This window comes from Nicotiana attenuata, chromosome 3 (assembly GCF_001879085.1).
Source record: "Nicotiana attenuata strain UT chromosome 3, NIATTr2, whole genome shotgun sequence".
Classification (NCBI taxonomy): domain Eukaryota; kingdom Viridiplantae; phylum Streptophyta; class Magnoliopsida; order Solanales; family Solanaceae; genus Nicotiana; species Nicotiana attenuata.
In genome coordinates this window covers 18,325,457-18,338,903 of record NC_031991.1, presented here as the reverse complement: position 1 = coordinate 18,338,903, position 13,447 = coordinate 18,325,457, and the positions used below count along the sequence as shown (strand labels likewise).

Here is a 13,447-nt window from a genome sequence, read left to right as displayed (position 1 = left end):
GATCGCACATATTTCGGCTTTCCGTTATTTGGCTCGGTAAGTTTCCCTCGATCTTGCTCGGTCTCGATCTTACTCGGTCTCTGGGTCACGAGCTAGATCTAATTTTGCGCCTTGGTTCGATATAATCCGAGCTCTGACCTGCCATGTTTCAGTCTCGATTCATTAAATAATGGACAAACCCGATTTCGACCTTATACGATAACAATATTACATTATCAGTAATAAAATATCATATGATAATTTACAGCGGAAAACTTTTTTATATTTAATAGCAGCTTTACTATATAAACATATATTTTAAATAGATATGATGTTACTGTGTCATGACTTACAACCCAACTCGATAAAACAGAATCCAAGTAATTTTATTTAAAGTGTGTCGAAAGTTTATCGAAAGTTTAAGCATAGGGTGCATCAGTGCATGTAATTCTTTCGTAAACTCAATTTCTTTAATTTCTGCATAAACAACAAATGAAAATGTTAAAAGGAAACTCCAAAACATTATTAAAGCACATCTATCTACTAGCTAGGAGTACGTGTCAAGATCCCCTCGAATAATACATTCTGGATAAGACATGAAGGAAGCTCCATTGCTAGGTTTTTATATGTTTAAGATTACTAGAATGTACCAAATTTCCTTTTAAATTGAAAGGCTTGATTATTGCTAAGTGTATGTTGGCCCTCTTTCTTTGTGAATTGTTGTTCTATGCAGTAGGGAGAGTCATTAGTGAGACTATGCCGGTGTCACGATCCAAAATATTACCAAGTCGTGATGGCACATAATCTAAATCTGCTAGGTAAGCCAACTAACATAAAATATTATTCATTCCGAAGATCATCAACAAATACAGAAACAAGAATACAAATTTAGATATAACTACCCTAAGATCCGAAAGTACAAGTCATGAGCAACTAAGATTTAAAATTTACAATATTGGCAAGAAGAGATACATCATCTATTTGGAAGTTACATAAATAGAAATATCAGTCTTATACCACCATGAAGAAGATGATAGTAGATGGATGGAACGTTGTAGTCTTCAATGCTCGCCCTCAAACTCTGCAGCTGCTTAGCTTCAAATATTTGTATGCAAGGTGCAGAAGTGTAGTATGAGTATAACCGATCCTATGTACTCAATAAGTATCTTGATTAATCACGATAAGTAGTGCTGAGGTTTTAAATCAAAATATACTCATTTAATATACCTATACAGTTTATAAGCATAAAAAATAATAGGAAAGAAATAACCAGAAACAAGTCATGAAACAATAAACATCGACGATAAGGTACACTTTAAAGGAAAAAGATGACAACACGCTTTTCTAACCTTCCAGGTCGAAGACATTTACTAATATACCAAATCCATATACTGAAGAAGATATCAACGAGTTCGAAACCTAAATGATGATTTTTGGGACTCAAAAGACGTTTATACAATTTTAAAAAAAAATTTATTTTTCTACCTAAAACACAGTATTATACTACATTTTATTTCAACGAAAATTTAGCCGTTAGTAAAGTAAAACGTGCGTTTTACTTCTCTTTTGTAGAGTCACAATAGTCATCTTTGGGACCCACTTGATGACATGACAACAGTGTCCATGTGAGTGTTCACGGTACTTAGCTGACATGGCAATATTGCTTGATTACGAGACAGGAAAATTGGGTCATTATTTAGGTTTCTGTTCCTCATATCTTCCCTTAGATCTTCCTTCTTCTTGTTTTTCCTTTTAAATCTTACACTAAGCCATAATTCTCGTATTTTACATAATTTTATGAAGAGTTTGAGAGATTATTACAAAAAATATAGAGAAGTTTTACGCATAATCTTAAAAAGAATGTTGAATGTACATGGCATATAAAAATAGATGAAGATTTAGAATTTTTAATTTATGAATTAAATTTGAATAATAATTTTTTTTTACTTATTGGATTCTAAATAGATTATTTGTACATATTTGAGCCAAAATTACTAATAGTGGCTTCGCCCTGAATAATATCAGTAGATATCCCAAATAATATGGTGTCAGGCAGGTGGCAGCTATTAGACAGAGACTTGCGGTAATTTTTAACACAACAAGACAACTGAAGAGACGTAAAAAAGTCACATTAATTTAGGAGGGTTTAAAAATATAGAAAAAGACGTAAATAATTCTGCATACGGGCCACGGGAAGCTAAATTCCAGTATGACATGTGAGTTACTTGACTAACGATCTTCAGCAAAGTCGTTATTTATTGAATAACTAGTATAGTACCCGCACGATGCGCGATTTATTTTAACTAAACTTATCATAGCAAGGAATACTCTGCACATAGTAGAAAGCAACAAATTCTTCAAATTGGATCAGATTATTAAGAAAAGGTTCTTAATTATTTTTATGAAATTTATGAAGTATACATGTTGAGGGTCTTTGATCAGCTGTTATATCCAGTAACTTTTTATTATGTTCTTCCAAGATTTGCTTGGAAAATTGGAATTAAATAGCGTTAATGTAACTGAAACTTCTTTCAAACAATATACAACACAGCAAATCGGGAAAGGCAGATGCCTTGCGTTATTCTATTTTGGAGAAGAATTATGGGTAGATAATCTAAGGAAAAGGACTCAATTTCTTCATGTTTTAAGAAATAGCCACTGCACCCTTTCCATAAAAAATTAGCTCATCACAAAATGCAGATAACATATGGAGCAAATTGACAGAAAAACACCATCAACTGCTGCTAGTGCTGGCTTTTTACTCTCATTTGCAGCAGCATCACTGTGAAAAAACATTCAAAGAAAATTCAAAGCAGCATTATGCAACTGCTAAAAGAGCGCTGGATATGATGCCCAATGCTAACATATTGGACAATCTAAGGCTAAAGTAAGGAAATGCTCAGATATGATGCCCAATGCTAACTGCCATCCATTAGATTAAGATGCAATAGAGGAAAAATCATTTTTTTACGGGGGAATAGGAGTCAAGTGGATGCCTATTTTTGTCTAATGCTGAAGTTGTGGTATTCAGGAAAAACTTGTCTCTCGTATGTGTTAAGTTTCAATGGCAGTACTTAAAATAAGATTCGCACATTCTGATCTTGACATGAACACACTTTGTTCTAATGCTAAGTTGAGGATTAGATACACAGGACCAGGCCTTACATTGCCACACCCTTGACCCCTAGCCGTGCATTTTTTCTTGTAAAGTTTATTTATTTGCAGATATGTGCAAGTCCAATCCTGTTCCTGTTTTCATATAGTAGGAGTCAAGGAACTTAGGAATCAATCTTTACTCTTGCACAACTCAATATGGAAGTTGGGGCTTTGTGGAGGAATGTTACTGTTACAAAAATAAGGTCTGCTTAACCCATAGTTTGCAATCACAATTCCATATCTTTTGTGGTATTGGATATGACAGCACAAAGAAGTTCTTTTCAACTCAATACTTCTGTGGCAATCCGACTATATGACAGCAAATATTCAATGATAAATTGCTGATAATGAACCACGGCAAGCTGAAGGTGAAGCTGCTGTGTAGTATTGCATAACGACCAGAGGATGACATTGCCAATCTCAACATGCATAAATGCTGAAGGTGGTAGTTACATGAACTTACAACAGGTTTATTCCATACATGCTGAAAATAACATGAAGGTGATTGTTTGATGGGTCATGAACTTACAGGTTATTCAACATGCAGATACCAATAATATGACCATACATTTCAAGGGAGAGTACTGGAAATGTACCTTGAGATTGTAGTGAAGCAACTCTTATTAGTAACATTTTTATTTGGGAATAGTTTCTAAGTGTTCTGCTGGTACATTTTATACATTGTTCTATCTACATATTAATAATCTAATTGATGGATGGTGAATTTGGTATTTCAATGAATTTTGCTATCTGATGCACTTCTTCTGTAATGTACATCATTCTTGATTTCCAACTAATTTAGACAACTTGTGTTTAATGTAGATTCTGTTTACTAACAACCCCAGACTAAATCCTGTGTTGCTCATTTATTGAATGATATTTAGTTAAAGCTTATTCCAATCATAAAGGATTTTTCGTATTTTAGTACTGTGACATAGTTGAAACTGCTTGAATAAAATGGTTCCTTTACCTTGAGGTTGCAACTGATATTTGGTTCTAAGGTACAGGCTACAATTACATAAATACTGGTAAAGCTTGTTTTGCGGTACCTAATATCATGATTCTGTTGTTAGCATTCAGGCTACTGTCCAGAATATCCCCTTATTTTGGCTAAATTTCATCTCAATGAAACTCCGCAGAAGTTTTACTTAGTCGTTTTATTCTGCATTCCAGTGATTTTGTGAAATGTATTTTCAAAGGTTTCTTATTTTTCTTAAATTTTTCTTCCCTGTCAAACGAAGCTATATAATGGAGGGAGTATAATATATCAGGTTGAATGCCGGAATTGCATGTTAGCAGTAGTGTATGCGATAGATAGTTTGAATTAATGCCATCCTTTAAGTGTTGTTTATTTTGACTTGATTTTTACGGTAATACTCCAAAAATACAATATAGAACATAATCTTGTATGTGTTACTGTAATCCTTCTGCGTCTCCAGTTTCGATTGTATCCTTGTCTTGGAAGCATATCCTTCTTCCAAAACGGTTATTCTTGAGTTATTCTTGAGTGTTACAGTCTAACCGAAAAAGATTTTTTCCTGTTGCTCTTTCTTCTAATATATGTTCATTCACTGATGTAATATTCGTGGCGTTATTATTTGTTTTACCTTATGAAATCTTCCGGTCATGTAGATTCTACACCAATGTCGAGAAATGGAGAAACTGGAGATTGGATTGGAACATTTGAAGGGCATAAAGGAGCTGTGTGGAGTTGTTGTCTGGATAAACATGCTCTCCGTGCTGCATCTGCATCTGCAGATTTCAGCGCGTATGTTATCTCATACTTTGGAAATAACCATTTAAGCGACCATATTTATGTGTTGCCATCTGTCATTAGGGAAGCGATGTAGAACAATAGAAGTGCTATTGTAGCATGTGTATTAATGGCAAACCTAGCATGTTATTAGTTAAAACAGGTTTAACTAATCTAATAGCAGACACAGTAGAAGTTAAATTTTATCTGATATTGTAAATTGATTGATGAAACGATTTTACTTTGCTGATATCCCATGTGACTATAAATAATATTAACAGGAAGTTAAATGTTATCTAATATTGTAAATTGATTGATGAACTGATTTTACTTTGCTGATATCCCATGCTATAAGGATTTTCATGCGTCTTCCTTTCTTCAGTTTGTGTGTGCTGAAAGAAATTTGCAACAAATAATTGTGAGTGTCATTTTATTATGTTGCAAATAATATTTGACTTGTGTCATTTGGCACATTCACTTAACTGAAAGAGAAAATAACTCTTCGATGCATTTTTTTTGTGACAGGTCTAATAAGACAACCAAAATATTGACGCAAAGAGCTTCATAAAGCTATCAAGATGTGCGAGAAATCCTTAGTTTCTGCAGATGCAGCAATGACATCATTAGGAAACCTTCAACGGGTATAAAATTCTGCATTGGTGTCATTAATCTTTTTGTCGTGGTTTATTATCAGCATTTTCACATTAAATATTTGCTGTTACTGTAGGCATTCGTGTGCTCTTCAGAGACAGGGGATTGTGATTCTTTCCTGTCAAACAATGACTGGAAATCTGCTGCAAGAGTAATGTTCAACAAAATGCACTATAATTTGCCTCCTTGGTCCATTACCATCCTTCCTGAATGCAGAAATGTAGTATTCAGCACAGCTAAAGTAACGTAATACACCAGCTAGGAAACATCTGTACATTCAATAATAATCATTAGTTGCTTTAGCTTCTTCTAAAAGTTTGTGGTTATTAGCTTCACTATTTCTGCTGATTAATATGATCGCGTGTACTGGTGATGTTGACTCAGACGCGATGCAAGACTATCTTATCCTATTGTTTGTGCTGCCAATAAATCTACAATTGATAACAGTTCTTTTTTCTCAGTGTTATATAAAATTCTGAAGGTGATGTTATTTCCATGTTGCAGGTGCTGAAGTTGCTGTTCTTTGCATAACAAAGTCTGGTGAAGTCCTGAATTATAAGGCATTCACAGATTCCATGGGGATATATATAGTGGCCGAGACAATGCCAGAGATTGATCGTTAGGATGCCTGCCTTGCAAGACTCTAGGCATCAGACATGCTCGGGATATATACATATAGTCTATTGAGAGAACTAAAGATGGTGCAGCAGACACAATATTAATTTTTTAAATGTACAAATGATAAGTATGATTGCACTTGGGCAAAATCCTAAGAGTTTCATAGTCTTGAAACTGAGTCAAGCAAACAGAGCACTCTGTTCCTTCATTTAGTCCTTGCCCTTTTTCATAATTGCAAATTGTGATAGCACTAACAACTGATGGCTGAAGACTAACTGTTCTAACACCAATAGACTCTTCTTCTTCTTCTCCTGCTATTTTATTTTTTTGTTGTTGCACTTGTGAAGGAGTTCTTAAGTGGAGCACTGATGTCAGACCATGCTAACAACATTTCTGGAGTGCTGATATTGATTGATCAGTAAAAAGGAAGCAAACGCAGTGAATGTAGACAATAAGCACACACCATAGTCCATATATGTATTTTTAGAGATGTTTAACTATATATAGAGGTTGAATCAAATAAATAAAATATACCTCAATTGAAATTTCATTTAACTGATTAGCAGACTTCCCAATGAGAGTTGTTGCTTCACGATCCCAAAGCAACAAATTTATAAAGCCAGTGTGATCCATTACTTGCACTCGAAGCTTCTACCTGAAAAACACGTTTAGATATGATGTATTGAAACTTTAGTTTATTTAATATTTGATAACAAAATTTGTCCTTATTTTTGTAACTTGCAACTTTAGTTCTTTCACAGTAAATAGTTAAGATTATCAAACCTATGAGTGCCAAAACTATCAAGGCGATCACATTTCTTGCAGTGAAATTTACTTCCAATTTTGTCAACCTTCTTCGAGCATCTCTTGCACCCCAAATATGACCATTCTTTTTCAAGTAGAAGATTCACTACAGTCGCAACAATCCAAATATGTCCTTCCTGAAAAGAAGTCATAAGGGGAAGATTTCAGATGTTAATACCCAACAACAGTAAAGAAAGTGTGAATTTTTGTATCCAATGCTTGCTGAATTTCTTTACATTAACATGGCCTTGTAGTTGCTCAAGTTTTGTTAACTTGAAACTTTTTATTAGTGAAGTTTCAGATTGTAAAATGCTCATAAACTTACTTAACAGGTATTCCAAAAAAAACATATATATGCACATGGCGTAGAAAACAAATAAGTCATTTTATTACAACTAACACTCACACAATTATGTCATTTCCAGAAAATATGTAATATATTATAAGCAAATCAAATTTGACAAAATTACTAAAACAGCAACATATATAAATTCAGATTGCTTCACTACAATCTCAAGGTACATTTTAATAGGCTTACCAATGAAAAATATAATTATGCCAAAGAAAATCAAGAACAAGAAGAAGCCAATCGTAACATATAATCAAGTCTATAAACCTGTAGGAATCACTTTAAAGGCTATCACATTTCAAAACTAAGGCTCTTAGAGAGCTGTACACTCTGCATATGCTATGTAGTATTCAATCCCCTATATAAATGTTTTCCTTTGATTTGATCCTCTCATTTCCTATCAGTTAAATCTTAGTTTTATAAACATACTTCAATCCTTTGCCCGTCTATGTATTCTGAAAACTGTACACAATTTTTTTCAGAGGTTAAAACAACCACAAATAGTATTTTTTATAAATAACAGTGTTATAGATACACAACATAACATTAGTTAAACACTAAATGAGTTTAATAGATTTGTCACCTCCATGCAGTCGACCAATTCGCTAATAGTCTTAACTTCTACAGTTCCATTACCCAACTCATCAGAAACAGAATAACTACGCTGAGAAGGTATTTGACTGATCCGTGGCTAGAGTTTAGCTTTCATTCACACTTGTCATTCGTGTATTTACGCAAGTCTTGTATTATTTATAACAATAAATAGTTATTTGTGTAGTATCCAGCAAAACTTAATTTATGAAATAACTAACCTGGACTTAAAATCATTAGCTTGAGGAAGATCCGGGTTAATCCAGAGCTTTGAGGCATGCCAAGTATTACGCACAGAATATTTGCCTATATATAACTTTAATTTTTGAAACAAAAACTTAACATAAATATATTATCAAATAACATCAGTACAATAGAAATACCTTGAAATTTGTGCGCTTTTATCAACTGCATAACAATTATGACCGGCTGATGGGGTGATCCCTGTAAATGTGGCAAGATTTGGTCAACGAATTCTCCCCAAAATGTTGCAGAGATATTATTCCTCCTTATAAGAAATAAATTAGACTACGTCTATAATCATATTAATATATAACAATTTAATCAGACAACGATAAGTAATGATGTTAAAATATATAACAAAGTAAATTGATAGACGCAATCTTACTCATGATCTTCAAGTTCCACATGCATATAATTGATGGTTTTATCACCTTGGGTATGGGATTCTACCTCACCATAACTTACAACCTCTCCAATGATATCTATAATAATTTAAAAAAATAATCAGGAGAAAGTTTATAAGACATTCAAATAAAAGAACTGCGAACTGAATACTTACCGAAAAGTTCACTTTCTTCAACATCAATTTTGTTTATCAAATACTCATAAGGTTTTAAGTCGAAGATAGTCATACCAAAAAGATGATCATTTGCTTCCTCTACAATTGTCTTATGAGTAAATGCAAACTTCAAATTATGCCGCGTGTATTTAAGTTTTGTATAATTTGGTCCAACCACAAAGTTCTTCATAACGTACAAACCCAATTCTTTTAACTTTGGTTTGAACATACGTATAAGTGACCGACCAACAGTCGCATGAATGCGATCGCCCTAGAATCCAAAAATTCATAATTAATAACATAATGAATTTTTTAGTTTGAAGACTAATATGAGATTGTAGTCAAATTTGTATCAAAAAATAATTTTTTTTCAAAAAGAATGCTTATAGTTTGAAGCAGAATATGAGATTGTACTCAAACTTTTATGAAAAAATAAGTTTTTTTCAAAAAGAATGCACCTTTTGTCTTGAATATTAATTCAAGGAGACGGTGTTGTCTGGTTTGTCGCGGTCGGGAACGTGCCACAATCTCACTATTCGTACCTTCAAATTCCAGTTCATATATATATATATATATATATTTCGAAATATACGGAATGCGAATATTTTTGTATCGAAAAATATATTTTCCATAAAATCGGATTCCACAGTTAGTTGTTATCCGAAATACCTGGCGTAGATGTCGTCGTCTTCAGAAGCGATGCGAAAGAGATGAGAACAAACGATCGGAAAAATCATCTTCAAATTTGAATGTCTCCTTGCGATGGACTAATTTCACATTTGAATGTCTCTATTTCTCCCTCTGTATCCAAATCCAACAAAATTAGGGATCTTATTTTTCGGGTTAGGGTTAAGCTAATTGAAATTCCTAATTTGTATAGGGAGATCAAGATTCCCTCAATATTTTTCGGCGTAGATGAAGCGAAGAAAATGGGGAATTTCGGACAGAATAGATCGAAGATGATAAGGCGTAATTGGTGCTTCTCCAGATTTTGAGGCGTAATGTATGCTGGTGACCGAATATTGGGTCATTTTGAGTCTCACCAAAAACCCTATTATAATATATAATATATATCCTTGTTTTTAGTACAGAATATTGGGTTTTCATTTTATTTTAAATTATCGTTATTTAATGTAAGAAAGAGCAATTTACTCTTTTCCTTTTTTTAACAGTTCATATAGCTTTATTTATTTCATCTTCCTTTTTGTTAAAGTAATTTCTATAGCTTTTTATATCCATAAATGTCGATGGATTTGTTTCATCTTCCTTTTTGTTAAAGTAATTCCTATAGCTTTTTATATCCATAAATGTCGATGGATTTGTCTTGTTTTTTTTTTTTTGCCATAATTATAGAATTCTATATGACATATGCATCTTTATAGGAAATTGATAAGTCTTAATATATTTACTTTCCACTTGTCATTTAAATATGTTGCCAATTGGCATTATAATAATTTGACATTTGGCATATATTTAAGGCAAACTTCTTTTCTTTAATATATATATAGATATAGATTTCACAATTCATTAAGAAAATAACAAATACAAAATAAACTTTACTAAACAATTCTTATTAAATATTTTTTGAGAATTTAACGGTATTAAAAAGATCACAACTTTTTATTTATTTATTAAGATATAACTGAAAATAATTAATAAACTTATTCTAGAATTCCTGAAGTAATAATTATTTTGGGATAATTTTTTTAGCTAAAGCGACAGTTAAAATGAGACAGAGGGAATATACAAGTATAAGTTTTTCTTTTAGCTAAAGCGACAATTAAATGAGATAGAGGGAGTATACAACTACAAGTTTTAGAATAAAAATATTAATTAATACATCTTTTTCATTTTATAGCTTGACTTGGCATAAAATTTAATAAAAAATAATATTTTTAAAAATGTGATTTTAGATATGCCATGACATTTTTATTGCTATAAAAATTTTAAAATTGTTATAGCATTTGTACGGCTCTAAAATTTTCTCATTGAGAATATACATCCAAAGTTGCACTAACAATCTATCGAATTTTTATTTATATTAAAAAGATATTTTTATTTTATTTACTCAAGTAAGGCGTCTTACTTTACGTAGGAGACTTCTAAGTTTTATAATTTTTATTATTTCGTGTACTCTTATTGAGATAATGTTAATCAATTATATTCTTATTCATGTTTTAAGGTAATTTTTGCTATTTTGAGAATTATTTATATGTGAAACTTATACACCCTAATCTAGTGATAAAAATTTATTGGCCATCGCATTAATGCAAGATATATGCGTTTCACACACACATTTATTCTAATACACATAATCAACTACAATATTATGTATTCTTACGCAAAGCATGTTTATCTTCTCACAAGCATACATAAATAGATGTTGTATGGGTAAAAATTACGTATCCTCTCCACGTGGCGTGATCGAAAAGTCCCTCGTGGAAATTAAGATATAGAAATCAAGTGATGGGACCCGCTGCTGAGTTCGTAAGATTCTAAGATTATGGTTATCGAAGGGTCAAGTATTCAAAAGGTGAAATTTGAAAACTCAGTCAATCTTATTTGTAGTAGCAACGTTATGCCAAAATGGAAGCCATTATCGAGGATCCCGCTCCCCACTACTTAATCCACTAGTGTACTTGCTCGAAATTTGGAATGGTAGTTCTCTTCCTACCGCTATAAAAGTCGCCTCAATTCTCCAAGGAGGGATCATTGAAAATTAAATGAAAAACTCTCTCTGAAACAAAATATCATCTTGTTCTACCCTTTTCCTGAGTAAGCTTTGTAATTCAATCATACTCGCGATCGATATCATTCGGGATTGAAAATAGAGAAGAATTTTGTCCGTTGTATCATTCTTTTTAATCTATTTCGTTATTTCTTGTTTGTCTTTATTCATTATCTGCAACCGTTTCGAATCAAATAAATTGCTAGTGGCCCATAAAAATACAAATTTAATTATTTAATCTCAAAATCTGTTTTTAGGTCAAATAGTTTGGCGTCCACCGCGGGGCCTTGGCAATTAAAAGTTTGATTCACAGCCTCTGTTACGTTAATGGTCTCGTCTAACTTTACTTTTCTTGTGTTTATTGCAAGGAGAACACCATGTCCGGAACCAATGAGCAACCCAATGTTCCCGTAATTGGACAAACGGTAACGATCTGAAGGAACCCGAACTTTGGATGATCAGTCTACCGTAACTACGCTCCTTCACGGACGAAATGAGTCACCAGCTAGATCCAATAGCGACTATCCTGATATTCTAGGGCTAGAAAAGAAAGTGGACAATTTCATGTCAAAATAGTAGAAGTTGAATGCTCAAATTGGATAAGCCTTGAAGGTATGGACGAGTGGAGAAACGGTAATGATGGCAACCCCACCTCCAAGGATAGACGCTGATGATGGAACCCCCAATTCCAAAATGGCTCACACAGAAACCTGAGAGCTTTTGAGAGAAGCCGGAGCCGGGTGCTCAGGTATGGCTTTATCTACTGAATGGCAAGATAATATTCTAACCTTGTAGAAGCAACTCAAGGAAAAAAAATGAAAGAATTGAAATTTTTTTTGGAATGCCACTGATCGTTAAAGGGATAGATGTGAACAAGTATTTGCAACAGTCGTGGAAGCCCAATGCGGCCCCCATACCGATCTCGAAGAAATTTATAATGCCTGATATTCCAAAATATGATGGTACTGGAATCCTCATGATCACATCATGGAGTATATAACTGGAATCAAAGGGAACAACCTCATGAAGGAAGAGATCGGATCGGTGCTCGTCAAAAAAATTGGGGAGACGCTTTAAAAAAGAGTTTTAACCTGGTATTCACCTGGACATTCTAATAGTTCTTTTGCTATATTTGCAGTTGCTTTCATCAAAGCCCATTCGGGAGCAAAAGGTGGAAAAACAAGTGAAAAATATCTTCAAGATTATACAAAGGTGGACAGAGTCACTCCCGGACATCATTGACCTATTCTAGAGAGAAAGGATGTTGCCCCCGAAAGTTGAAGACAATTGGGCGGGTATGGCATTCTCCAGGAATCTGAACTCGAACAGTTCAAAGTCCTCGCGAAGACTGAAGGAAAGCCTCCGAGAATTTCCTGCAAAGACATGGAATCGATACATTACAAAGCTCCTACAGATATAAGAATATATCTCGATGCTCCGCCGATTCGAAGTGAGAGATACCCACAGATATGATCGCCGACTGGGAGGAACCGGCATACAAGTTGAACCTAGGTATCGGGATTCCAGAATATTGCACGAACCGTACCCCAAACCCATACGTCATGAGATTGACCAAGGTATACACGTGAAGACAGGAATTCCGGCCGAAGAGATGAGCCACCCATGCACAGGCCTGGAAAAGAATCAGAGACGCCCAGAATTAGTGATTATCGCTCCAGATCATAACTCGCCGACTATGGCTTAGGCGTGAACATGACGGAGTTAGTAGCAGAACATAAGGATATGGGAGACAAAGAAATAGCAGAAAGAGATGAACTCTGATCTAAGCAAGCGAAGCTAGGAATTTTGGTGCGAATTCAATAATGATCACAACCATAAGACTTCAGATTACAGACTCATTGAAGGCAAAGTCGATCGTTTACTCAAGGAGGGATACTTAATGGAACTCTTCAGTGAGAAGACGAAGTTGTCATACATGAAAAATCAGAACAAGGAGGAGCTACCAAAGGTTCCGAATCCTATACGGATCGTCAACGTTATCTTCGGAGGAGGAGA

General features: G+C 33.8%; 1 protein-coding gene and 1 long non-coding RNA gene across 2 annotated transcripts; both read right to left on the bottom strand.

Moving 5' to 3' along the window:
- Nucleotides 6,675–7,987, bottom strand: LOC109224532. The gene is made up of 3 exons (XR_002067707.1): nt 7,894–7,987; nt 6,941–7,098; nt 6,675–6,812 (listed from the first exon to the last, which is right to left on the bottom strand). It is a non-coding gene; the product is annotated as an uncharacterized LOC109224532 (long non-coding RNA).
- LOC109224196 lies at nt 8,107–9,644 on the bottom strand. The gene is made up of 5 exons (XM_019388783.1): nt 9,373–9,644; nt 8,704–8,974; nt 8,530–8,626; nt 8,285–8,409; nt 8,107–8,207 (listed from the first exon to the last, which is right to left on the bottom strand). Exons 2-5 carry the CDS (start codon nt 8,930–8,932, stop codon nt 8,107–8,109), a joined length of 552 nt encoding a protein of 183 aa, XP_019244328.1. The 5' UTR covers nt 8,933–8,974; nt 9,373–9,644.